The sequence below is a fragment of the Camelus bactrianus genome, chromosome 22 (assembly GCF_048773025.1).
Source record: "Camelus bactrianus isolate YW-2024 breed Bactrian camel chromosome 22, ASM4877302v1, whole genome shotgun sequence".
Classification (NCBI taxonomy): Eukaryota; Metazoa; Chordata; class Mammalia; order Artiodactyla; family Camelidae; genus Camelus; species Camelus bactrianus.
This window is the reverse complement of record NC_133560.1, coordinates 30,917,173-30,944,073: the sequence shown is the minus strand read 5'-3', so window position 1 is coordinate 30,944,073 and position 26,901 is coordinate 30,917,173. Positions and strand designations below refer to the sequence as shown.

Below are 26,901 nucleotides of genomic sequence, written 5' to 3'. Positions count from 1 at the left end.
CACCTGGATCCAGCCTTGCCTGAAGCAGCTCTCTGGATCAACCAGTACCTGAGCCATTTAAGTCTGTTTCTGGTTTAAGTTGAGCACCAATCTTGACCGAGGGTGGACTTTAAGCAGCCTTGCTGTTAGCAGGGAATTAAAATGCTTGACTAATTTGATTTACTCACACTGGGGGGGGGGGTGTCGGGGGGGATATTTCCCCTTTATTTTAAAAGGACACTTTCAACTAGGCTCCTGGAGCAAATGCCGTTTGGCAGGGCAGGAAGAGGGGCCGTGCTCCTCCCAACACGCTGGATGCCCCACAGGCTGTGCCCACCAACTCAAGCTCCCATGACCCGTCTGGGCAGGTGACACTGGGCCCACCACTTGGGATGATGAATAAACGAAGACCTAGAGGCCAGAGAGGATTCGTCCCGTTCCAGTGAATGCACAGGGATGACACCAATGCTCCCGTCCTCCCAGGGTGAGCGTGGGGAGCAAAGCTGGCTGGCCCAGCCAGGGCTCTGGGACCCTCCCAGGAAAGTAACTCTCCCTGCAGGCTGGGGCTGCTGTGGTTCAGACCCTGCAAACAGCAGGCACCAAATACAGGCTTCCTAAAAGGAAGGATGGGGAGCAAGAAGAGAAATCAGAAGTTCTAGGAAGGGACCCAGTGGGTCTACAGCAGGTCCCTAACCCATGCACTTGGGCTCGTGCATCAGGGTGTGAGAGTGAAATAAGGATAAGCACTGAGGAGCAGAACCACCAGGTCTCGTCGAGGAGCCAGGCCAGGCTGGGGGCCCCACGGGAACAGGCGACGCTGCCCTCAGGGTCCCTGGCGCTCACCACCCGCTGTCCCACCCTGGCCACACCAACCCCGACCCGTGGTGAGAAAGCCGGGGCCCAGGGAAGCCGATCGAGACCGAACCTGCCTCCCCACTAGCAGGCTGCCCTCTCGGAGCTTCTCGGCCACAGGGGCAGGTGGCGGGTGTAGGACACAGCTGGGCCCTGGGCTGGGCTGGGCTGACCAGGCCCAGCCGTGGGAACTGCCCGTGCCCGGAAGAGGCGGGAGGAAGGAACAGCCGCTGGGGAGCCAGCGTCACTACAGGTGCAGAGGCCACCCCAGGCCACCTCGTGGCCTGGGAGATGGGCACAGAGGCCTGTCGGACTCAGCGGGTGCCTGTGCTGCCACCCTACTCCCGACTTCACAGGATTGCTCTCCGGCCACCCTCACCTGTCTAGCCCACAAAGGCTGGGCCCCCAGCCCCCCAGCCCAGCTTTCCCACTGGTCGGTCCCACCCAGAGACCTGTGGTCCACATGTCTCCCCCAGCAGCCGCCCACCCTGCGACGCACCTTAGCCTGTGAACCAGTAATGACAGGCTCAGGTGGGCCAGCTTCACATGGAAGGACCTCACGTCTCAGGGCCACCGGGGCAGGGAACTAAAGCGCCCTCAGTGCACAGCAGCCCCCCCAGCCCCCCGACCCCCCGGAGACACCAGCTTCGCAATCAGAACAGGGATGGGGGCTGGGGCTGGGGGGCGTGGGCAGAAGGGCAGGAACACAGTCAACCATCCAGGGCCTGGCAGTCCAGGACAGAGCCTGGTCCCTTCCCACTGAGCCTCAGTCTGCATGTCTTCGGCGGGGTTGAAGGGGGGCCTCCGGGCCTGGTGAGCTGGGTGAGTCCTCACTACCACCTATGCAGGAGGTTCTGGGAGATCCCTGTCCCCACAGGTGGAGAAACCAGGGCTCGAGAGGGGATGGGCCTTGTCCAGGTCCCAGTCCTAACTCACAGTCAGGCTTCTGGGGCCCCAAGGAGAGTGGGCAGGCTGGCCTCAGAAACCAGGCCCTGACCACCACCCCAAGTCATCAGGACTCCCGAGTCCACTTTCCAGCAGGCACCTGGCCGGTCCCCACTGACCCGGGGCTCCAGGTTGTGTCCACCCGTGTCCTCTCCTGTGTGTGACCCGCCTGGGAGTCCCGGCACTTCGGTGTGCTGACAGCGCTCCAGGACCACATGAGGGAGGGGCGCGGGGTGTGCACTCACCTCCGAGCCCGGGTCCCAAGAAAGTGGATGGAGAGAGGCCACCATGGGACTCACTGAAGTGCCCGCCTTCGCTGTAGGTCTGTGGAGAGACGGGTCGGGGTGAGGGGTGCTGGGGCATCCCCACTTACAGCTGGCGAAACGGGCTTGGGGAGGGAAACCCAGGGTCCCCGGCCCCAGGGGATCCTCACCCGGTTGGGGTCGAAGGAGGAACTGTTCTGCTCGCCAGTGCCCCACGAGCCCGACCCAGGCCGGTCCTCGAGACCTGCAGGGCAGGAAGGGAGAGTTAGGGCCACCCTCGCCCCTGCCCGCTCCACATGGGCTCCAGTCCCATCACCTGCACCCAGCCCGGCCCGGGGGCTGCCCGGCCTCACCCCACCCTGGCTCTGCCCATGGCCACACACTGGCACGAAGCTCAGGAACAACTCCACCAGCTACTGCTGCTGCCAAACGCCTCCTGCCCAGCGAGGCCCCGGCCCCCACCCCACTCTGGACCAAGCCCTCCCTGGCACTCGTCTCTCCGCCGTGGGCCCGGGCGGGGGTGTCTGGGGGCTTCTGGGTCCTGCTCAGGAGGCATCAGGGGAAGGGATGAGGGATGAGGAGCCTCCCCCTTCACATGGCTGCCAATTCCAGAGGCAGGGCCACCCCTCTGTTGAAGTAACAGCGGCAGCTGCCACTGACTACCCGCCAGGCACAGGCCTGCGCCCCAAAGGTGGAATCCAATCCCCCGCAAGATAGGCGCCCCACCCGCCTAGCGGCCGGGAGGCCAGAGGTGTGGCAGGGTTAAGCGTGGTGGGGACCAGGACCCTGGATGGAGGGCGGGCAGGGTGGAGCCCTTATCTCCCTGAACACTCGCCCAGGGCTTGGATCTCCCCACCCAGCAGGCCATAGGGGGTCGCACCCTTCCTGGGTGGGGGGCTCTGACACTGCCCACCAGGGGCCGCAGCGCACGGGCCTGGAAAGGCAGAAAGGGAGCAGCCCTGGGCCTCTACCTCCCTGTGCCTCAGTTTCCCTCCCCTGCAAATGGGGTTATGAACACACCTACTCCGAAGGACTGGCGTGTCCACGTCCGACTCAAAGCTCCCCAAGCCAGGCAGGGTGGGAGATGGGGGGAGGGGGACAAACGCCCCGCCTGCCCTCTGACCCTACACGGTGGACATCCCAGAATCCTTCACCCTGCGCTCCCCCATTTGTACCAGGAACTTGTCTCAAATTGCATCCTTCTATTTTGGTGCCTTTGTGTTAATCATCCTCCTGGAGAACTGCTGTTTAATTGCTGTCTAATTTGCATAATTGTGCATATTAACATCCCCATCTGATAAATATTCACATATCTTGTTTAGATTTTGTTTTCTAATAGAAAATTTCCAGCGTGATTACGATGCGGGGCTGGGGGCTGCCCTGGGGGGTGGGGGGGCCCAATGGGGAGTTCCCGTGGTCTCTTAAGACTCCATCGGGCATTTGTTGCCAGTTTTGGGCTGTCTGCACCCCATGGTCTTGGGCCCCACGTGGGCTCGGGAAAAGAGCAGCTGGTGAGGGGGGTGACGCTGGGCTAAGTGCCAGCACCGGGAGCCTCAGTGTCCCTCTACATGCACGAGCTTGTCACCCCTCTTCTTCTGGAGCAGTCCCCTCACCCCCCACCCCCACACACAGAGGGACCCAACCCCCTCTGCGCCCCCCCCCCCCATGGCAACCACCACATGCCCCTGGAGCACCAGGACCCCTGAGTCAGGTCCAAGACCACGGCCAGGCCCCATCTTGACGCCCACAGCCCTCCCTGCCTGCCCAGGGCCTGGCCAGGGTGAGAGGTGCTCTGGGGTCCAACACCCAGGGACCCCCCGCCCCATGAGGGCCCCACAAGCTTCTGGCAGAGGCAACTGAGCCCTGCTCTGCCCTTTCTGGAAAAACCCCCTCACCCAGCCCCAGCCTCCTCCCTCCTAGAAACAACCAAAGCAGAGGAGGCCCCTCCCCCACCACTCTCATTAATAGTTATTAACCCCCCCACGACTAATCATGCATTTTAATACCCCAATCACGAATATTCGTAACACAACCCTTGTTCACACTGTAATTAAAACGTACTAATAGGGTAAGACATTGCTGTCGGAGTGTAAACTTTTGCTTTCTTTATAAAATACCAGAGGTGCAGTGGAGGGGGGCGTGCACACCTGGAAAGGCCACCTCTGCTCAGATCCAGCCGGCTGCCTGGAGCAGAGGCGGGAGATGGATGGAACAGAGGGCTGGGGGCCCCGCTTCAGTCCCACCACCCGGGCTGCAGCAGGGACGATGACAAGGCGGCACAGCTGGACGAGCCCCAGCCCCAGCGGGTCCCCTCCTGGGCTGGCCTGGCCTGGCCTGGGCTCCACCAAGTGGCCTGGTCCAAACCGCAGCCCTTGGACGGAGTCTGGCCCCTGCCTGCTTTTACAAATAAAGTTTTATTAGCACACGGCCATGCGCGTTGGCTCCCACACTGTCTACGGAAGCTTCTGCTGAAAGCAGACCAGCTGCAAGAGAGCCCGAGAGGCCCGCAGACACGCCTGGCCTTACGGAGGTCAGCGGACCCTGTGTGGGGACGATTCCTCCACGGCGAGCAGCCAGAGAACAGACCCCAGTATCAGCAGGGGGCCAAGGTGTGGCACATGCAAAACCCAAGGGGTCACAGCCCTGCCCACCACCCCCACCACAGACCTGTCCGCACGACCACAGTGGTCGCGGGGCTTCATCCTGCAGCCCCGGCTCTGCGAGCACCCCTCACCCAGGTTCCCAGGCTAGACCCGGGGAGCCAGCCCCTCTCCATCACTCACCCCCACCCGCATGGGGCCTCAGGGCAGAGCTGGTCCCGCCCTCACCTCTGTCCCCTGCCTGGGGTCAAGGGTCAAGCTGCGTCTATGCAGCAGTGTCCTTCCAGGTTCCCTGGCCACACTCCACCCCGGGCTGCCTGACAGCTTTTGGGAGGAAAACTTGGCTCTCTTCCCTCTCTCTAACCTCTCCTATGGCTCCCCACTGCTCTCAGGGTAAAGACCAGACTCCTCCCTAACCACCCCTTCCCCCCCAGTTCACTCCCACCTGCCCCAACAAGCGAGCAGATCCCCCCACCCACCCAGGGTCCCCACACCGGCTGATCCTTCACCCCCATCAGGGAGGTCGCCTCACTGGCCCCCTGTCCCCAGCACAGCCCACACCGGGCTGGCCCCCAAACAGCCTCCACAAACACTTGTTTTTTGCCTCTTCCTGGCACCAGTAACTAGCTGATCACAATATTCTCCACCAGCACCATCCTCCTGTGGTCACGTGTGGTCACACACAGTCACCACCTGAAATGTGGCCTGAGCCACTGGTGGGACCAACAGCCACTTTGAGGAGGCTGCAACTCACGCACGTCTGGGAAACCGCATGAGGCTAGTGGCTGCTGTATGGGACAGTGGCCCCAAAGTAAGACTAAAGTAACGAGGACAGCAGCGCTACAGGCAGCAGCGCCGCCCCGGCGGCATCCAGAGCAACGCCAGCAACGCCCGGCTGGCCCCGGAGCCCCGGCCGGCAGGTCTCCCTCCACTGCCCGGCGGCACCTGGGGTCCCATGAGGGGCCAGGAAGACACCAGTGTGAGGGGGCGCAGCCCTTCCTCAAGTGGGCCTCACCATTTCTAAGAGCAGAGGATCCCCCAAACCAGGGGCTCTGCTCCAACCCAAGCCCTCCTGAACCCCCAACCCTTGGGGCTTCCCTGCTGGGAAGAGCTGGCCCCTCTGGTGGGGGTCCCGCAAATACATAGCAATTCACAGAGAAGCAGGGTCCCCCAGCTGCAGAAACTGTCCCCACCTGTGAGCTTCAGATTTGTGACCAAAGCCACAGCAGAAAGACCCCTTCCGGCTTCAGTCTCTAGGGGGACCCATGCAGCGTTCAAGGGCAGAGACGGGATGATCCTGCCCCCACCCCACTGCCAAATATGAGCTCAGGGTCCCACCTGGGACCTCTCTGCAAGAAACGAGCACAGAACAGACCACGCTCACAGACCTAGGGCTTACCCCGGAGAACTGTGGCCCATCTAAGGCCCCCGCCCCGCAACCTTAAGGAGACTGCAGAACTTGGGGGTTCTCTGGGACTGAAGAAAGAGGCGGCTTCAGGAAGAGAGAAATCGGGAAAAACTAAGAAAAGTTTTGCAGCAAATTCACAAGAGATGTAAAAAGCAGCATCAGTGAAGCCCGGTGATGCTGCAGAAGAGGCACTCACACGGAGGGCGGGTCTGCTGGTGCCCCCGCCCAGAGTTGGAGACACTGCCCACCGGGGACACGAAGGAGGCTGGGGGGAACACGTGTGCTCCCGGGACGCTGAGCGCAGACGACGGCACAGCCTGGAAGGGCACGACTTGGGGGTGGTAAGTGGGGACCCCGGAATTTTGTCCCCCACCCACTGCGGCTCATGGGAGAGGCAGGTGCAAAGGTCCCATCACCAGTGTCCCCTTAGCTGGAAAACATCCTCAGAGGTGGCGTTCTGGATGGGAGGGCAGAATCCAGCACAGACCATGCGAGTCAGGAGAATGTGATGGGTGTGGGGCGGGTAAGCACATCTGGCCTGCTGGTTCAATTTCATTAAGTGGAATTAAAGACGCCATCCCCCCAATAGCAGGAACCGGAGCCCGCAGGTGCCGTGCTACTCCGGGCACTTCGTGGGATTTCGTCCCAATGAATTCCCTGAATAGCTGCTGTCCCCATTTTACAGGTGAAGAGACTGAGCCTCCTCAAATAGTGGCAGAATCAACACAATAGCACATGTGTGTTTCCCAGCAGGAGACAAACAAAGACAAAGTTTTTAAAAAGTGGCAATGTATTTACACCCAACAGGAGGGGGCGGGAGGCCGCTTTCCTGCGGGACAGAAGACCAGGAGGGCGCGGGAGGCCGCTTTCCTGCGGGACAGAAGACCTGGTTTCATCTCTGGGGCCAAAAGAGCACGTTCTCTAAAACCATTAGACTGACCGCCAGCAGAGCTGCAAACCGGCACAGACCTTCCAAACCCAGTGCAAGAAAACACACCAGACACGACTGCAAGGGGGAAGTATACAGACTGGAAAGCTGAAAAGAATGGAGAAAAAGAGGCTGAAAATGTAACACAGACGCAGACTTAACCTTGAAAACTCAGCACCTACTCGGCAAAACGGTTCTGGACTCAGGAACACAAGCAGATGCACAAAGATCTACCAAGTGACACAGAGGAAGCAGGGCGTGACAGTCACAGACAAGCCTGGCTTCCAGAGGCAAGCTTCCTCTGGAATAGAGGTGTGGCTTTGCTGACAATGGGCTGCACCCACAGAGAACATCCCCTGCCCCGAATAACACAGAGGCCAACAGGGGTGGTGATGGGGGAACTCATACCGTTCTTGGTCCTTGATGTCGGACAAATTAAAAGTCTAAACGTGGTCAGCAGGAGACGAACATCTCACAGCTCCACATCAAAGCGTCCCACCAGCCCTCAGCAGGAAAGACAGAAGGGTCCACACGTTTCAGGGAGAGCGGAAACACCCTCCATTAAGAAATCACTACAGTCCGCGTTACTGAAGCCAACGGGACGTGGCCAGAGCGGTCCTCAGAGGGGACCTGTAACCCTCAACGCCGGTTACTGAGCAAGAGAACAGAGGTAAACGACAGGACTTCTACTCAAAAGTCAAAGGAAAAAACACTTAAGAAGGAAGGAATTAAAATAGAAGCAGTGAAGGAAGGGAAAAGCAGTCAGCTGATAAATACCATTTGACAATGAAGCAGATCCTTGGCGAACAGTCAATAAACAGGTAAAGTGCCCCGGACAAAGGAACAAAAAGGTTAAGTAGGTTCAGGACTGACGTGGATTCAATCTCCCAACAAAACAAGGACAGGGCATCTTACACGTTAGTAAAGAACGCGACAGCAGGCATTTTTACATGTGCCTGAGATGGGCACTTTTCCCCTAAGAAAATGCTAGAACTGAGAAGAGGAGTGGACAAACTTTCAAAAGGCCAACCGCCACCCGAGAAACAAGGCACAGGGGAAAGCGTCAGAAGCCAGCAGGGTGGTGGCAGCCCCCCCAGCACAGGGGGGGCGCACGGCAGGGGTCCCGCCTGCCGGGGGGCTGCTCCTGAGAACCTGGCAGGAAGCCTCGACCCCGCACGACGACCCCGCACGACGCAGGGACAGGGACGCAGGCAAGGCGCAAAACTGATGCTGGCAGATCTGGTCTGGCAGCTCAAGGATGTGGACCAGACCTGAAATGCAGGGAACGTCCGCAACGAGAACAACCATTAGCGGACAAGGTCAGGACAGGGTGAAGGGGGAAACCAGAGGCCGCTCTGAGCGGCCCAAAACGCACCACGGTGATGCCAACCGCCCGCGTGGATGGCCGTGCAGGACCAACAGGAACGCCCTGAGTGTGATAAACACAGACAGTCAGAGATGTATCTCGAATCAACAGCCAGTATGAGGCTCGGCCCGGCCGACAACAAGCCAAGCAGTACGCTGGCCGACGTGAAGGGGCCGCGGCGTCTGCACCAGGATCGGGGCTGGCTGCCTGGGGGCAGCTTCTCTGGAAAACCAAGCCAAGGGCAAAATGAAAACAATCCAAGAGATGCAGGGGGCAGCCAGGTGGAGACTATGCTGGGAAAGACCCCCGAGCCCCAGCGAGGAGAGCCCCGGACACCCAGGCGGAGCGCTCCCCTGCGAAGTGCATGGCCAGGTCAAGGGAGGAGGACGCCCCACAAAGCGGCCAACAGCCGCAGACGTCAGTTTCCAAGATTTCTATTAAGAACTTAGTACTAAGGGCCAAAGCTTACAGGGAGGAGACACCAGGCACTCACGTGGGAAAACACAGCACTATAAAGACAAACAGTTCTTTTTCAATTTATCTGTAAGTTTAACATAAAAACATCAAAATCCCAATGGTTTTGGTTGTTTTTTTTTTTTTTTTGGAGGGATGTGGGAGGAGAAATGACATAATTACTCCAAAGATCACGGAAAAGAATCAACATGTGGGAAAACACAGGGGGACCTGAAAAACAACAACTAAGGTCACACTATAAAAACACCGCAAAACTACAGTAACTGCCGCGAGGCAGTAGGACTGGGGCAGTAACAGACAAAGAGGACAAAAACTCGTGGCTAAATGGCAATTTAGGAAACGCTCTGAAGCATATCAAACCAAGAAAGGGTTTCTTGAACTTATTACTCCGTCGGTTTAGAACTGCCTGACTTGGACGCTCGCTCCCTTTCTCTCAGCTGCATCTGCTCTGAGGAGGAGGCCGCCAGGCTACGATTCTGCCCCCAGCACGGCTTTGCCTGCGCCTCGTAATCTCAATGTGTTTACATTATTGCGGATCCCTGTCTATCCTTCTTGACTGCCTTAACTTCCTCTTTAACCCAAGAGGTGGACAAAAAAGAATTTCGTTATTTCCAAGTGGTTAGGCCTTTTACTTCTTTCTACTTTTTTGGTCTTTTATTTCTAGTTTTACTGGACTGTTTTCAAAGAATGTGGTTTATATTTTGGCCTCTTTTTTTATGTTACAAGCTTTTACTGTGCCCAGTGTGCAGTCAATTTTTATAAAAGGAGTGTGACCATTTACAGGGCACAGCCTTTAAAGGGTAAGTGCTTCTAACTGGAGGTGGCCCTCAGAATCACCCAGAAGCTCTTACAGGCCCCTTCCCAGGCTTTTCGAAGTGTCCCTGGGCCCAGGGCCCAAGGGGTGTGTTCCAGACAAGCACCCCTTGCCAGGAACTGCTGTGCAAGCTCACCCTTCATCCCGTCACTGTTGAGGTCCCCGCCCCCTACACTGCCACTTATTTTTCATTTCCCTGCTCTGCCGAGAGCTGCAAAACCGTGCTCCCCTGCCCTCCAGCACATCCTCCTGTGTGCTCCTCAGCCTGACGGGATGAGAGCAGGGGCGTGCATGACCATCCCGTCTGCGCCGCAGAATGGACTATGTCACCCAGCTCTCACGGACTTCTCAGAGACAGCACCGAGTCTAGAACACCACAAACAGAAAGGCTTGATAACATAAAATTAAACCTACAAACCACCAAGACAAATGGAGAGTCTCCATTGTCAGCAGCACTTATAAATGAAAATTTAGGGGAAGAGCTGCAATGGAAGATCACAAAAGACTAGCACCCTTCCTGCATAAACAGCCCTTACAAGCCAGCAGCAGGGCACAGGGCAGGAGCACCGGCCGCCACGGTGGGCAGCACCGCGTGGCTGGCCAGGACGGCTGGTGGACTGTGAGTTTCAGCTTCATCGTAAGTGCAGTTGGGATGACGATCGTGCCTATGTCACCACCCTGTAAGGACCGAGGGCCAGAAGCAATGGCCCAGGTCTGCTGCCCGGCACATGCTGCTCTAGAAACGGTGGCAGGAGCTGCTGCTGGAAGCGCCATCACTGCTGCTGTCAAAAAGCTCCTCAGGCAGCGAGGAGGAGAACAACCTGCAGCAACAGCCAACAGCCTGGATCTCAGGGAACTGCGCTCAGCAGAAAAAGCCGACCTTGGAAGGCTGCGTGCTGCACGGTTCCATTTATACAACACTCCCAACGTGAGAAAGTCGTGGAGAAGATTGAGGGGTGGTGGGTGGTAAGTGGGTGTGACCACAAAGGGGCAGCCGGTGGGAGGTGGCGGCTGCTGGGACAGTTCTGCACCTCGGCTGTGGCAGTGGCTTCATGGCACTACACACAGGAGAAAATTGCACGGACCTAACAACACATGTGTACAGGTGAAATTCATGAATGAAACGAAATACCCGAATAAACTCCATGGATCATACCAAGGTCCGCTTCCCGATCTGCTATCATACTAGGACGTGCAGGACCTGACAGACGGGGAGGCTGAGGCTGGGGGCACAGGACACCCCCCCCCCAGTGTGTTTCTTTGCAACTTCCCGTGAATGTATCCTGATTGCAAAATAAAAAGTTGATCAAATCCAAAGAAGGGGGGGGTACTTGAGACAGTAATGGGAAATTCATCAAGAAAGAACTCATCAGGCTGATCAGCTTTTAAGAAGATAATCACCTGTTATTAACATGCACGGGCCCCATGTTCCTCTTCACCCATCAAGCGGGAGGAGGTTGGAAAGACGGCTGCTGGGACCCCAGAGGGACACGTCTGTCCCGACGCTCACCCGCAGCCAGCAGTTCTAGTCAGGAACTTACCCTGAGGACAAAACCGCACACCCCCCGCTGTCGCTGACCTCCAGAGAGCCCTCCACGGGGGCCTGTGCTGCGGCGCTTCGAACACAGAGCGCCCTTCTGGAGGACACTGAAAGGAGCAACCTGGCTTACAGGAGTAGAGAGCAAACGCCAGGCCAGGATGCACATGGGGTCGGGGGAGGAGGTGGCCAGTGGAACCCACCAGCTCTCGGAAACTCTCAACCCCTGAAGGCGACACTGCCCGTCTGGAGGGTGCCCCAGCTGACTGATGAGAGAGAACAGGCCCAGGAAGGGGGCGACCTCCCCAGCCCCCATCCCGGGCTGTCCAGCTCCACCAGGGAGGGAGGGGAAGGAAAACCAGCTCAGAGCTGGGAAAGCCCCCAAAAGGGGCCTCAGTTCCAATGGCTCCTGGGTCTGGAGCCAGGACCCCCGACCAGGAGCTCAAGGCAGACACTGAGACGGGCCCTGCCACCGTTTGCCAAGCAGTTCCATACCTCCAAACTTGCCGCATCCCTGCATGGGACACGCCTGTTTTCCACGTGACAAAACTTAGGCCTGCAGATCAGGTCTCGGCTCCTGGGCCTGGGCCCCTTCTCACTGCAGGCTCAGGCAGCATTAACCACCTGAACTGAACCGCGGAAGGCAATCCCTGGCTGCACGTCCAGAACAGGAGGCCCCTGGGCTGGACCAACCATATCATGACCCTCCTGGGCTAAAAATCTCAGCCAGATGCAGGGGAGGGGGTGCAAGGCCAGACCTTCCCCATCTAAAGTGGTCAGGATGGGCCTGCAGAGCAGGCTGGTATTATTTTTTTTTTTTAGGGGTAGATAATTTTCTTTCTTTTATCTTTAGAAGAGGTGCTGGGGATTGAACCCAGGACCTTGCACATGCTAAGCACGTGCTCTACCACTGAGCTATCCCCTCCTCAAAATGGGCAGTGTCGCCTCAAGGGGGCAAGAGTTTCCAAATGCTAGTGGATCCCACAAGTCATGTTCTCCCCTCCGCCCAAAATTCACAAGGTCCCACTCAGGCCAGGCCAGACCAGCTGTAGGGTGTCCTGGAGGGTCACCCTCCCTAGGGGCTACCGGCCCCAAGTGAGCACTGGACAAGGTAAAACAGTCCAGGGAGAGACCTAGGGGAAGGGGAGAATGCACCGGTGCCACCTCCTCCAGGAAGCCCCTGGGGCCTGACCTCTGCCTGAGGCAGGGAAGCAGCAACACCGCTGGCTCCTAAGGGCTGTTTCCAGGGGTGAGGGGGCAGGGTGGCCCGTGGGGATTTCCACAGTTCGGGGAGGACTCTGGCCACCCTGTGGCCACTTCCTCAGACAGAGAGGAAGGCCAGTGCAGGGCAGTTGGGGACAGCAACACAGTGTCCCTTCTTTGTGGGAGGATGAGTGAGCACAAACCACCCTCAAAAGCCTGGTGGACACCCCAATGGAACCTGGAGAAGACTCCCAGATAGGCCCTTCGCATTGGAGCCCAGAGATCTGGAAGGCCACGGCCCAGTCCTGACACCCCAGAAAAACACTGAAGCCCGTGCAGAACGCCAGCCTTTCAAGGGGGTCCCCAAATGCTCCCCACAACCAGAGCTGACTCCCTCTCTGCCCCCAGCCCTCCTGGGCTCCCACCTTCGCATGGTGAGAGCCCACAAGGCCCTCCCCACCTCCCTCTCGCTCACTCTGCTCCAGCCACGTGGGCCTCCTCCTGTTCCTCCAACACTCCAGGCACAGTTCTGCCCCAGGGCCTTTGCACCCCATAGGTGTGCCTGGCTGTGTGGCTCCTCTCTGCACTGCTCTGCTGCCTGACCCCTGCCGGGTATTCCTTGAGGCCGTGCTGTCCGCCCTCCCGGGCTGTGTCATCCACGCTCAGTGCCAGGTAGGGGGACCAACTCACCCAGGTTTGTCTGGGATGCCCGCAGTTACAATGCTAGGAGTCCCAGATCCCAGAACCACCCTGCTATATCCCCAGCAAACCAAGCTGGTTGATCATCCCAGTGCTGGATCTTGTATACAGTAAGTGCCTAATACATACCTGAATAAAAACAGCCCGAGCTAGGCAAGATTTGGGATGTCATGTCATGCCCCTTCTGGGCCTCAGTTTCCTCCCAGGGACTGGAGACCCAGAATCCCACTGGAGACTCAAGCCCCACCTCACACCGGCCCCTAATGAGTGACACAGACGCCCCCACACTGGGCCAGGCCCAGGCTGTGGATGCAGCATGGCCGGTGACGCCACACTAGCCCCGGTACTCCCACCAACCCCCCAAGGCAGGTCACGTGACCGTGACAGCAGCTGGTCCTCTGGGTTCCCTCAGGCTCACCATCTCACCACCCCAGGCCCACATGTGGGCCGGGACACACCGTCCAGACCCCTCAACCCCAATCTGCCTGGTCAGCCCCTAAAACATCTCCCTCGGCGCCCAGCCACAAGCCTGTGCCCCGTCCTGTTGCCCCAGCTCGCCCTCCAACACGGTTATCTTCTGCACAAGCGTGAAGCCCCAAGCGGGGCCCTACCTGAGCTTCCAAACTGGGCCCCGGCCAGGGAGGCGGGCCGGCTCTTCCCGTTGGCCACCGGCAGGGGGAACATCTGTGGGGAGAAACAAGAGGTGGGTGGCAGAGCTCTGCTGGGGTCCTGGTCCCCGGGAGGCCCCCGGGACCAGGGGACCTGACGGCCCAGGCGGGAAAAGGCTCTCCCGAGAACCAGCCCGGGCCGCCCCGCCACGCAGAGCCTGGGGCGGCAGCAGTAACCGGCAGAATTGTAAACTCCCCATTTACTGCCCACTGCGTTTGTCTCTCAGGGTAAAATAACCAACCTCTTCAGACACTAGATGCAGCTTATCTGCTCTTAAAAACGATACAAAGTTTTAAGCTTCAGCTTCAAAGAACCGAGATCTTTCACACTCCCAGGTGGGTCTGTGAGCATCGGGAGACGCGTCCCGCCATGGACGACCTTCCCCAACAGGCTCGGCGTCCACCTCCCCGTGATGACCCCGCGTAGCAGGGACGTGGCGGGAGGACAGCCAGGCCACGCCCCTGGGAGGGCAGCAGGCTGCCCCTCATGTGGGGCTCTGCGCTCAGCGGCTGCCCAGGTGGCCCTTCCCGCAGCCTCCAGCGGCTGGTGTTGGGCTGCCCATCGGAAGGGAAAACCAAGGCTCAGAGAGGCGGGAAGTCGGAGGCTGCACCCTTCATAAATGACTGCGTGGGCCTCCTGGGCGTGCGAAGGGTGTGCGATCATCATTCCCCTTCTGCCCCGCCCGCTCACCCAAACCCACGGTGCTAAGTCCCTCAAGATTAAACAGCTTAACAGCATTAACTGGGAAAACCCAACATCAACAAACCCTCTCACCACCGAAAAAACAAAATACGTCTGCCCGGCCCCATGGGCCTGCGTTTTAGAGATTCTGTTCCGAGCCCAACTGATTCCAAGTGGCTTGGGGCTTAGGGCTCCCTGGGGAGGGGGTGACAGCCCCCCAAACCCTCCCCGGCCATCTAGGCGGTATAGGCACGGGGTCTGTGGGCAGGACTCTAAGGGCAACAGCACAAGCCCCAGGAGGGACCCAGGAAGCGGGGTTCTGCCCCCACACCCTGTTCTGCAGAAGGGGAAACTGAGACCCCAGGCTCACCCAGCAGGGGAAGTGCAGAGGCTCAAGGAAGGTGTGCGCCCAGGCTGGACGCGGGCTCCCTGGGTCTGCGTCCCCTCGGGGCGCATGGCTGTACTCGTTCAACCCAGAGTCCTATCCTCAAGATGGAACCCTTTCCAACTGGGGACACTGTGGCCTTCGCTGGGGGAGGAGCAGGCTTGGGCGTCAGTGGCCAAACTCCCCCTGGAAGCAGGGGTTCAATTTCGTTTCTGTTTTGCCCTCTAAGTTGCCAGGGGCTGGCCGCTGACGTGGCACTTGCCGGAGGGGCACTGGGCCGTGTCCTGTGGGCGCCGCAGGCCTTGTGATCGGCCCAGACAGGTCCCTGCACCCTCTCGGAGCCTCCGTGTTCCCTCCTGTGAAATGGACTCGGGGCTTAGACTGCGTGGGATGTTGTGAAACCCAAAAGCACATGGGCATGCTGAGCACGTGCAGGGCTCAGAGGAGCAGGGCCCCTGCCCCTGGTATTCCCCTAGCCCCTCGCCCATCCTCAGGCCCGGGGACCACGGCTCCCTCACAACCACCATCCCAGTAAGGAAGCTCAGGGCCGAGGCACAGGTGGGATGTGAACAGCCAGGTGCAGCCTTTGCCCTGGTTCTTGTGACAACCGCCCCGTTTACCCGACACGGACCGGCCCCCAGGAAGCGCTTCCCTTTAAAAATCTTTTTAGTCAAAAACAAGCTGTTTTAAGAAAACACACGAACTCAGTTTCTCGGGGGCAGCCATGCAGGGAGGAAGGGACATGAGCCATGATTGGTGGGGGGAACCTGACTCTGGACCCCACGACTCGTCCCGACCTTTCTGCTCACAACAATGAGGTGGGTGAAGGAAAATCCAGGTCTGGGTCTACGCAGAGGACAGACACCAAGCACCCTGCCCCCTCAGCCTGGCTTTCGTCATCCATGAAATGGGTTGTCGGTTCTGAGCGGTGGGGGAGGAGCCTAGACCCTCCGGACAGAAGGCTCAGGTAGACAAGGAACTGGTGTTCTGGGGTGGAAGGGGTGAAGGGGCCAGGTCTGAACCTCCGCCCCCTCCCCTGACCCCCAAAGCTGGTCTGTTCCGGCCCAATAGTCTGTGACTTGTCAGTTTAACAAAAAACAACGGAGCTGCGCCCCTGGTTACTCAGCTGAGGAGGCAAAAATAAAACGGGCTTAAAAATACCAGCGTGGCCCTTCCGGAGCCTCGGCCACTCTGTCCCATGGGCTGTTTTTCCGCAGGGCGGCTGATGTTGTTTCAGTTTGGGGACTTTTGTTTTCGACAGTGGCCTGGACCTTGTACCAGCGGAGGATTAAATTCAGACCGAAAGCATTCTTCCCAGCCCCGTTTCACACCAAAATGGTGCTCGCTGGGGGAGGGGCAGGCAGAATTTAGGGAGTCCACATACGGTGCCTCGGTTTGCCAGGAATACTGACCACCCCGACACCTGTGACAGGTGGCCTACTGCACAGATGGGCAAATCAAGGTCCCTAGTCCTCTGAGGGGTGCTCCAGCTCCCAGACTCTCAGGGCTGATCTGAGCTGAGACCTCTGGAAGCCAGCACTGTCTCTGAACCTCCCCACCGCCACCGCACCCCAATACGCAGTAGAAGCTACTGTCCAGAGAGCGCTTCCTTTGGGCCAGCCTTGCCCACAGGTCAGTGCCCACCGCTCCTGGGGTCTCCTCCTGTCACCTGCGCCTCCAGCTCCTGGAGACACCACCATCTGGCTGCCGTGTAAGTAAACCATTGGGAATTACACCCCCACCATCCACACCCTCTCCCTACTCAAGGAAGGTCCTGCACGGGTCACCTCGGCACTGAGCACCCCCATTTTTGCACCATGGTGGAGTGAATAACCCCAATTACACCGTTTTATAGTCAGATAGCAAGGCTACTACGTGCCCAGAGCCAAGCTGGGGCCTCATGGCTGACCCTCTCAAGGGAGAAGTGGAGGCTCTGGGCAGCCCCTCCCTCACTCTGCCTCAGTTTTCCCATCTGGAAAGCAGTGGGCTGGGCCCGTCCTGTGCCTGGGCAAACAGACGGGTGACAGGTGCTTCTGGAAGCGGACGAGGGCCCCTGGCGCTGTACTCTGACGTGGGGGCGCCAGCCCATCCAGCCCAGCAAGTTTGAGGTCTAGATATTGAGGGTGTCTTGGCAGACACATCTTTTCTGAGATCCTGGGGGCACAGGGGTGTGGAGGGCTGGGCCGAGGGGAGGAGGCTCAGAGAGGGCGGACCGGCTCACCATGCTGAAGTCCAGGAGGTCGCTGAGCTCCTTGTCTGTGCCCACGGGCGCCATCCTCTGCGACTGGTTCATCCTCCAGCGGCAACCGGGGCCAGGGGTCAGGGCCGGGGTGGGTGGGCTCCTCAGGCCTGGAGACAGCCCTGTGCAGCAGCCAGGGCAGAGGAGAGGATGAGTGACTGTGGTTGAGGGGACAGATGGGAGTGGAGGAGCTGTTCAGAAGCCCCTCTAACAGCTCTGAGGGCCGGGGTCTTCCCAGGCGAGTCCCTTCCAAACCCTGGGAGTGGGGACAGGGAGGCCAGGATTCAAGGATTTGGGCCCCTGGAGACCCCTCCCCAGAGCTCTCAGGGAGTTTGAACAACGGGTGGGGGTAGCGCTTGGAGCAGATTCCCTGAACTCCCTCTGCGACCACCAGGGAATCAAGTTGCAGATTTTAAACTGGATGCGGGGCGGAGTGGGCCCTTCCCAGCCCGGCCAGAACCCGCCCCTCTCCCCGCCACATCTCCCATTTCCAACCACCCCCAGGCTTCCCACTGGCCCCGCCCTCGGGAAGGGGGAGGGGCGGCCCCGGCCCCGCCCCAAGGGAAATTTACTGAACCCCCACCCCAGCAGCTGTCAGAGCACGTTGAAGGCCTAGTCACCCCCAAACTCAAAGTGAAAGAAATCCACAAGTAAGACAGCGAAGCCCCTTTCCCGGTCCACGACTAAATGGACGGCTACCTCGCGCAGGGACTCACCCACGACGCTTCTCTCCACCCTTAACCTCCACCCCCCCAACAAAAAACAACTGAACTCCGAAAAAAAAAAAAAAAACACCATAGAGTTATTGTCACGATGTATCCGGGAATTATTTTTAAGCAACTTTGAAAACATCCCTTGCCTCCCGGCCCTGGGGGGGAGGGGATCCCAAGACCAGGGTTTCCCCCACATGGTCGCAGGGGGCTCCATTCTAGAACGGGGAGGGAGATCCACCTGCCAGGCCCCATCCCACACCAGAAGAGGGATGAGAACAGCCTCTCCGTCCCACGGTCCGACAGCTTCTCTTCCCGGGGCTCCAGGTGGGGGCAGAGGCGGCAAGCAGAAACCATGGAGGCCGTGGGGGTAGAGGGGGTTCCGACGTCGAGGGAGACCCGACTTCAGAAGCGGAGGGAGACCCGACTTCAGAAGCGGAGAAACCCCCGCTTTGTTTGCCAACTGGAGACGGTGTGAAACGGATGCCCCAGGGCACCCCCTCCCTCGCGAGGCTTTTTCTTTTTTGGAGGGCGTGTGAAACTGACTTTTTTGAGGAGTATGAAACCGCACTTTTTTGTGGGGTAGCTGAAACCGATTTTAAGGCAGACCCGGGGGGGGCTAAAACAGGCTTTTCTAGGGGAGCTGAGGGAGTTCTGGGGTGTCACAGCGACTTTTGGGGACTCGAAGCGGACTAGGAAGGTGTGTGAAGCCACTTAGGGAAAAGAAAAGCAAGGAAAATCTTCCTTTGGGGGGGAGGGGTGGTGGGAGGAGGCCCGGGAAACCAATCCCCACCCCACCCCCCGCAGCCGGTGCGGGCGGCGCGGCCCGGGAGCCCTTTGAAGCTCGGGGTGCAGCCACCGCCACCGCGCTGCTCGCCCCGAAGCCGCCGCCCGCGCCCGCGTAACGCGGAGCAGATGCGTCCCCCGGCCCGGCCAGGCTCCCGACCCCCGGCCGGAGCCCGCAGGCGCCCGGCGCACCTTCCCCGTAGACAAAAGGACGCTCCCTCTCCCTCGCTCGCTCCCCTCCAAACTCCGGCGCCGGCCGGGCCCCCGGGGGAGGGGGCGCCCGCGGCCCCCGCGCCGCTGCCCCGCAGCGAAGTTGGGCGGCCCGGCGGCGCCCCCCGCGCCCCCGCCCGGATCCTCAAAGTTTCCCGAAGTGCCGGCCGGCGGGGGCGCGCGGGCCCGAGCGCGCCCTCCACGTAGCCGGCCCCCTCCGGCGCGCAAAGTTGGAGAACAATGACTCCGGCCGCGCCGCCCCCCGCCCGGCCCGCCCCCGCCCCGCGTCCCGGAGCCGCGCAGGGAGGACCGACCCGCCGGGCACCGAGCGGGGGAGGGTCCCGGCGCGCTCACCTGCTCGGCGCGGCCCGGCCCGCAGCGCGCGGGGGGCGGCGGCATGAACGGCCCCCCCGGACAAAGGGGCGTCTCGGCCCCAAGGGGCGCGCGTGGGCGGCGGCGCGTGGCCTGGCTCCCCGCGTGTCCGCCCCGCGGGTCCTGAGCGGCCGAAGCGCTGACGGAGGCGGCGTGCGCGGAGCCCGCGGCGTCCGAGGGCCGCGTCGCTGGGATCGGTCCGGCCCGCTACGCCCGCGGCCACTGCCGCTGCCTCATCTTCCTGCGGCGGGAGACATGTTCCGCCCCCCGCCCCGCGCCCGCCCCGCCCCCTCAAGGCCCCGCCCCGCTCCCGCCCCGCCCCGTCACCGCCCGCGGATTCTTCCGCTTCAGCCGCCCGCACGCCCGGCCGCCGCCGCCCTCCCCCAAGATCCCGCGGGACGCGGCTGCGGGACCGCGGAGCCCGGCGCTTGAGAGTGAGCGCACCAGGTGTCCGTTGGCCAATGGCGCGGGGCCCCGGCAGGGACTATCTTCCAGCGCGGAGGCGCACACGGGCTGGGCGCATACCGTGACGAAAGAGGGAGGGGCGTCAGATGGAAGTATAAGGCTGAGTGGCTGTAGCCAATTGGAGGATCTGAAAGCCTGATTGGCGGGGACCCCGGCCGTTCGTGGCAAGGCCCCGCCCCCGCCCCGCCCCCCGCGCGGTCTGGCAGAGAAAGAGGCGGGACTCTCCGAGCAAGAGGCCGCGAGACGCGGTGGGGGTGGGGCTTGGGGCTTTATTCTCAGGTTTGCGTGGCCGCCCGCACAGCCTCCTTCGGCTTGGTAGTGTCCGAGCTCCTAAGGGCCGGTTCCCGGTGCTGGGTGTTTCGAGCGGGCATCCTAGTCCCAGAGGGACTCAATCAGACCCATTTTACCGCGGGGCCACCGATGCCAGCTCTGTTTCAGGGTCAGAGAGGCCCGCGGGGAACCCACTCTATGCCTCTGACTTGCTGGTTACCTTTGCCAGCCTGAGACTCAGTTTACTCATCTGTGAAGTGGGGTTTGGACCTGTATTTGGGCAAGACTAAAGCAGGGCCAGACCTTCTGACCCTCGGTGGTCTGTGTCTCCACTTAGACCTCAAGGTCCTCCCACAGCCAGGGGCCCTTCAGCTTTTGAGAACCACAGACCCTTCAGAAAGGAAATAATAATTATTATAAACTAAAATAGCACAGTCTTTCATGGCCCCTCTGTGTCTGCAGAGAGAAAGCTACACCCCCAGGCCACCAGGGAAGAGGCCACCATTCCCCTGGCCCACTGGGCTCTGGCCCTCGTGGCCTCCTGGCTGTTCCAGAGCCTGCCAGGCTCGTCCCCCACCTCCAGGCTGTCGTCTTTGCTGTGCCCTCTGCCTGGAATGCTCTTCCACCTCGTCACCATAGTTAAGTGCTGCCCTAGGGCCAGGGAGCAGGGCTGAAAGGAAGTAAGAAAAGTAGGGGTCCTGGGGGAAGAGGGGAGTGCAAAAGACCCCAGGAGCAGGTGGGAAGCTCAGTGGTCTCCTAATAAAGCCCCCACCTTCTCCACCTGCACTGCCTGACTTTCACCCTGACTCCCCTCTGGGTCAGAGCATCGCCATGTGCCATCGGTCTGGGAGGGGAGTGATGGTTGGGGTCTGGGTTCAAATCCCCCATCACTCCCTGCCTCACTGTGATCTTAGGCAAATTCTTGCCACTCTCTGGCCTCAGTTTCCCCATCAGGAGACTGGAAGGGCACTGTTTTGGGCTTGTGCCTCCCTCCTGTGGCCTCTCCCCACTGGAAGGCCTGGGTCTCTCGAGTGAGGGCCCCCTCAGCCTCCAGCCTTTCCTTGTGTACCAACCCTGACCATGCAGCCTCTTGGGGTCCTCAGCCTGACTCAGGGCAGGCCAACACCCTCTCCCCACTAATGCTAAGGGTCTAAACCATATAGAGTTAGGGCCAGTGTTCCTGGAGTTGACATACTCACTGAAGGGGGGAAATGATCTATTCATGGGCCATGCAATTATTAAGCACTGACAGTGTGCCAGGCTTGGTGCTGGACATTGGGGCATAGTGGGGACTGGGACCTGTCTCTATCATCCAAGGCAAGATGGGCCATCGGAGGCCCCCTTTTAGTCCCAAATGTGTTCTTTCCATCCATTTGTTTGGCTGCCAGGTCCTCACACCTGAATGATTAAACCCATTGTCCAGATGAGGAAACTGAGGTTCAGAGAGCTCCTCCCTGGGGCCCAGTCCACCCTGGGGCTCACACCTGCCAGGAGGCCCTCCCAGCACCCACAAGCCACCATTGTCTTCCCTGGGGAGGCCCTCTGTGGGGCTGAGTCACAGGGTGGAGCAGCCTGTGGGGGCCCCCACTTGGCTGCCACCTCTGCCCAGCCCTGAGGCCGGGGTGTACCCTACAGGGTCCTGACACAGGGAGAGGCAGCCAGCGGCTGGTGCCCCAGCCCCTCGAGGGCAGCCCACAGCCCGCCCACCCCCACCCGTCTCACTGCAGCCTTTGTTCTCCTATGGGTGCCCTCCGGGGGTCAGGCAGGCAGAAGCCGGAGACCCACCTCCCCCACCTGTCGTCTCCTCCCTCAGCACAAGCCACACCTACTGTGCACGGCTCCCAGGCTGGGGACCTCACAGGAGGAGGATGACCCTATTTCTGGTTGGGAAAACTAATGCCAAGGACAGATTCCCGCCAGTGAGTGGGGCAGCCAGGAACAGAACGGGGGGGATGGTGGTGGAAACTTCTGGAAGACAGTGGGTGTGCAGACCTTGGTCATCCTCTCGGAGAGAAAGCAATTGGACTTAGGCCTTGAGGGCCACCCTCCCAACGTCTGTTTTCGTGTGTCTCCAAAGCACCTTCTCCTGGGGTGTGTGTGAACAGGTCCCCCTAGGCTCTCCCACCCATCCCGGCCCCTCCCTGCTTTTCCAAGCCCCGGAGGAAGGCTCCACCATGGGTCCAGCGTGTGTTCGCGCGGTGGGCAGCCACCTCCGGAGCTGGGGGCTTCATGGTTCACCCGACTCCCACAGATGGACCGGCCCGGCCCTGACTCAGCCACACCCACCGTGACCCCCACCCCGGACCCTCTGGTGTTCACTCGTTCATTCAGTCGCCCTCCCTGGCTTCTGGGGGGGAGGTTTCTGCAGGGCCTGCTGGTTGGGTCTGGGGCCTGGGTCTCCCTGGGTATGGGATGGGGCTTATTGCCCTCCACAGAGGAGGGGGAAGGTGCCAGCCCTGTTCAGCAGAAAGTGGACGACAAAGAGACCCCTCCGTACCGGCTCCTCGCAAGCCCGCCCTCCCTGGTGCTCCCAGCTTGGGCGTGAAGAGCGGAGGGGACCCACTGACTGACCCCCATCCCTTCACCCCAGGGTTGTCCTGGGGACCCAGCAGCCTGGAGGGCAGGTCTCTGAGGGAGGCTGGAACCCCATCCTCATGCCTCCCGTTGTCAGGGCAGCAGAAGGGGCTCTGGCACCCCCCTTCACTGGGGTGGATTCTCTGGGGCAGCAACACTTGGGTGTCTGCAGAAGGACAAGTGAAGTCAGTAGGCAAAGAGGAGGGAGCCCGGTGGGGTGGGGGTGGGGGGCCGGGGCAGAGGGGGACTGCGTGGGGTACTCAAGTTATCCATGAGGCCAGTGAGGCTGGAGCCCAGAGAAATGGAGGGGAGAGGAGTCAAGGTCAGAGGCCTCAGTTCCCAACAGTGAGGGCACCACGGGACCATCCGTGCAGGAGAGCGATGTGTGATCCGGGGCGGCGGCTGCATTTGGAGAAGGAGGGATGTCCAGAGGGGAGAGAAGGGCTGGCCGAGGGGACGGTGAGCTGGGTGGAGCTGGGGTAGGTGTGGAGGGTAACTGGAGGCTCACTTGGGAGGTGGGGGTGAGGAGGCAGCCACCCACAGGCGCTGGGTGTGGGGCTGGGGATCTGGGTCCATCAGCAGTGGTGCCCTTCTCCGAGCAGGGGCGGCTGAGGGCCAGTAACGGGGAGGAATGGGGCGCAGGAAGGCCTCATCCCGGCAGTGCCCAGGCCCCACGGGGCTGTGTGAGTGAATGCACGAGCGCCGAGCCCAGTCTGAACCCCAGCCCTAAGCTGAGCCCCGATTCTGGTCTGAGCTTCTGCCCTGGGCTGAACCCCAGACCCAGGCTGAGCCCCTGCCGGACTACGCTGAGCCGCCTCCGCCTTGGCCCCCACCCGTCTGCCCCCTGCCCTGTGCCCATCCCCCCCAGGGCTGGTGCCACCTGTCAAGGGTGGCCCTTCCCCCCTTGGCCTGGTGCCCACAGCTCCTGACTCAGGGGCCTCAGGGCCTGTCCCGCCACATTCCGGGGCAGCCTGTGCAAACATGGGGCGCCTCCCTGACCAGCCCCCAGGCACTGTCCAGCCCAGTTCCGGGCGTTGGGGTGCGGGATGAGGGGGGCAGTGCAGGGGACACAGAGCCTGGCTAGATTCCCGCTGCCCACGCAGCCACCCACAGAGTGGCCCTACTGACCTCTGCCTGGGGTGCATGGGGTGCCCCCTCCACCCTAGGAACACTGGGGGCAACTCCCTTCTCCCCAGGGCTCTGCAGCTCCCCTGAGCTTCAGGCAGGAGGTAGTGGGAACCACTCCTTGGTTCAGAAGGGGAAACTAAGGCTCAGGCCCCTGCCTGAGGCTGGCCAGCCTCCCACACCTGGTCTGCCTGCCCTCCCAAGCTCTCTCACCTGTTCCCTGGTGCTTCTAAAAGTGGCAGGGAGGAGGTGTTCCAGTTGTCAGCATCTTGCCACGCTAAGGAGTGTGGGTTCTACTCAGGGGGAGCCATTAGCATTTAACAGCGCAGACCCCAGTCCCGGCCACCCTGCCTGGAGCCGGGTCCCCTTGCCAGCCTCCTCCCTTGCCACAGTTCAGCCCATTTCCACCTCACAGCTCCCCAGCCCTCCGTGCCCTCCTCCTGCACCCCCCTTCCTCTCACTGTGCCTGGCTCCCTTCTCCTCATTCTCCAGCCCTCAGCTCGGGCGCTGCCTCCTCCAGGAAGCCTCCGGGGCACCCAGAGCAGGCCAGGCCCCTGTCCCGCTGATAGCTCCTGTCACCATTTGTCTTTTCTGCAACCGTACCCCGCTTCTGCCACCCTGTCACTTGCGCCAGATGAGGGCCCCCAGGGCAGGGCCTAGGTTTCCTCACTCACTGTTACCCCATGAGGCAAAGTGCACCGCAGGGGCTCCGAAGGCCTGGAGGCTGGCAGCGAGGCAGCCGAGGGGCAGCGGGCTCCTGGTTCTGGGGCCAGACTCGGGGCCAGACTCGGGGCCAGACAGGTGGGTGTCCCAGGCAGGAGACGGAGCGCGAATCCTGCCCCCGGCCCCTCGGCCTGACTCACCAACAGATTCGCTGTCAAGCCCCGACTCCCCTGCGTCTTGGCTGTGTGACCACAGGTAGCACTGGACGGGGTCATCTCAGGAACCCAGCAGCTGCCCAGTCGACTTTCCCTGCAGGTGTCAGCTCACTGAATCTCACCGCAGCCCTGTGAGGTGGTGGTCATGGGGCACCCATTTTGTAGATGGGGAAACTGAGGCCCAGAGGGACACAGTCACTTGAGTAAAGCCCCCCTGACCAGGTGGTGAACTCAGGAAGGGTTCCGTGCCAAGGACCATCTGAGGGCAGGGTCCCCAGGAAGTGTTCATGCCTGTTTTACAGAAGAGGCAGGTCGATGGGGTCACCTGTCAACACAATGCAGCTTTTATGTCTGGCACCTCCCACAATCTCCCCGACGGTCCACTGTGTGTCCTGTGGGGTGGGCAGGGAGCGCGTGTTGGGTGGGATCTGTGGACTCGACTGAGCTCCTCCCTGTGGTCCAGGGATTGGAGGAGACTCTGACAAGGCTGGCCTCCTCCATCCCCCACGACCTCCTTGCCTTTTTGGGGTGGAAAAGGCACAAAGGCCAGCGCTGTAAAGGGACAAAACCTTCAAGTGTGGCTGCGTAAATACCAAAAGCTTCCAAGGGGTGACAGCCCCCGATGAGGTTAGATGAGGTGCTACAACTGGGAAGAAAGCATTTCAACATTGTCACAGAGTAAGAAGTCATGTTCTTCATATACAAAGGGTTCCTACAAATCAATAAGAAAAAAAAACCAACCAAACGGAAAACTGGGCAGAGAAACGAACAATTCAGTTTACACAAGAAGACACGCAAATCAAACGGCCACTGTAGAAACAAGAAGAAAAGGAGCTTTGGGGGTGGGGTGTAGCTCAGTGCTAGAGTGCGTGTTAAGTATGCACGAGGTCCTGGGTTCAATCCCAGGAACCTCCAGAAAAAGAAAGAGAGAGAGAGAGAGAGAGAGAGAGAGAGAGAGGGAGAGAGAGAGAGAGAAAGGAAAGGAAAGGAAGGAAGGGAGGGAAGAAGGAAGGGAGGGAGGAAGGAAGGAAGAAAGGGCTTGGAGTCATTCATGACCAAAGAAATGCAAACAAATAAATAGCAAACCACCTTTCATCTTTATAGTTGGCAGAACTGTAAGAGGTTGATCACACCCTGCAAGGGTGAAGGCGGGTTTGGGGGAGCCCTAGGGGTGCTGACTACAACCAGAAACCCTACACCCCTTTGAACTTGCCCTCCCATTCCAGCCCTAACACTCAGGAATCTAATAAAAATTATCTCGCAAGCAGGGATGTTCATCGGAACACGGTTTGGGCAGCGAATACAACCCTTGCCCACCAAAAGAGGGCGAGGGAGAAGACCTCGACCCGGGGTGGGGGCGGGACAAGGAATGCTGTCCCGCCTGACAGCAGAGCCGAGTGCGTGCCTGTTCTGAGCCAGAAGGATGTCGGAGTGGACTGTTCAGATAAAACGCAAGTTCCAGACTCACAGTGCCATTTTGGGAGTAAAGTTTTTGTGAAGCAAAAAAGTGCGTATTGAAAAGTTACAGGCGGAAATAACCCCAAGGGCTCAGCGGTTTCTCCGGGGGCGGGGGCGGGGGGCGGGGGGTTGGAGGGGCGCTTTCAGTTCTTCCTTTGTATTTGTGCTCAAGAGGTGGGCTGAGGCGCTGAGGGGCTGGGTTTTATTTTCTACGTGAGTGCGTGTAGGCCAGTATTGTTTTTTTATTATTAAAAGAAAGTTTAGTTTTTCAACTCGTGGCTGAAGCTGTGTGAGAAATCTTGGCATGGGGTTGGGTTTCCATGGTGGGGGGCACCCTGACCCCCTCAGTGCCAGGCTCGTTGGGTTCCCTGGAGGGGACCGGCTCTCAGCGGCCCCAGGGTCCCAGGGGGAGTCCCCTGGTGCCCCAGGGAGGCCCCCTCAGGGTGATCCTGAGACTGAGCCGAGTACCGGGAGTACTGCAGAGAGAGTCCAGGGGTTACTTCCCAGCTCGGAGCCCGAGTGAGTTCTCATCAGCTAAAGGAGACTGGTGAGGCCACCGCCCAGCACGGGCAGGTGCAAGGGGAGTGGGGAGGGGCCGCCCCTTCCCCGAGAGCAGGGACGGCCCCCACGACTACGCAGAGGAACTGGGTCGTGGGAGCCTCCTCTCTGAAGGTCGCTGGTCTCAGTTTCCCCATTTGCATGGAGCCTGCTGCTTCCAAACCCCAGAACCACCCAACTCTAGGTTTCCTGGCCTTGACTTCCCCATCCTCCCACTGGGTGGGGGTCGGCCCCTCTCACTCCCAGCTGGCCCCTGGCGGGCCCCGACCTCTCTGTGCTTCACCTGTAAAGTCTGCAGAGTGAAGAGTGAGAAGGAGTAATTCACCCACCAGCTCCTAATTCCTTTCCCGCCTGGAGCGTGGCAGTGGCAGGCTGGGCACAGACGCCCCTAGCCGGGGCTGGGGTCCAGGCAGGCCCGGAGGGACGGGAGAACCCGGAGAAGGGCAAACTGAG

The 26,901-nt window shown here is 60.3% G+C and overlaps 1 protein-coding gene across 26 annotated transcripts in view; it reads right to left on the bottom strand.

Annotated features, from left to right (window-relative positions):
• TCF3 (transcription factor 3) overlaps positions 1–19,589 on the bottom strand; it is a 34,186-nt gene extending 14,597 nt beyond the window's left edge. For 13 of the 26 annotated variants that reach the window (XM_074351247.1, XM_074351259.1, XM_074351250.1 and 10 more), the window contains exons 1-5: positions 19,103–19,376; positions 17,025–17,164; positions 13,680–13,752; positions 2,210–2,283; positions 2,022–2,100 (exon numbers count right to left, since the gene is read on the bottom strand). In XM_074351247.1, coding sequence (XP_074207348.1) covers positions 2,022–2,100; positions 2,210–2,283; positions 13,680–13,752; positions 17,025–17,096 — 298 coding nt within the window. In that variant the 5' untranslated portion in view covers positions 17,097–17,164; positions 19,103–19,376. Of the gene's footprint in view, positions 1–2,021; positions 2,101–2,209; positions 2,284–13,679; positions 13,753–17,024; positions 17,165–19,102; positions 19,378–19,564 lie in introns of those variants that run through there. The other 13 variants (XM_074351248.1, XM_074351249.1, XM_074351252.1 and 10 more) reach the window with 5 other exon arrangements.
• Positions 19,590–26,901: the final 7,312 nt, after the last annotated feature.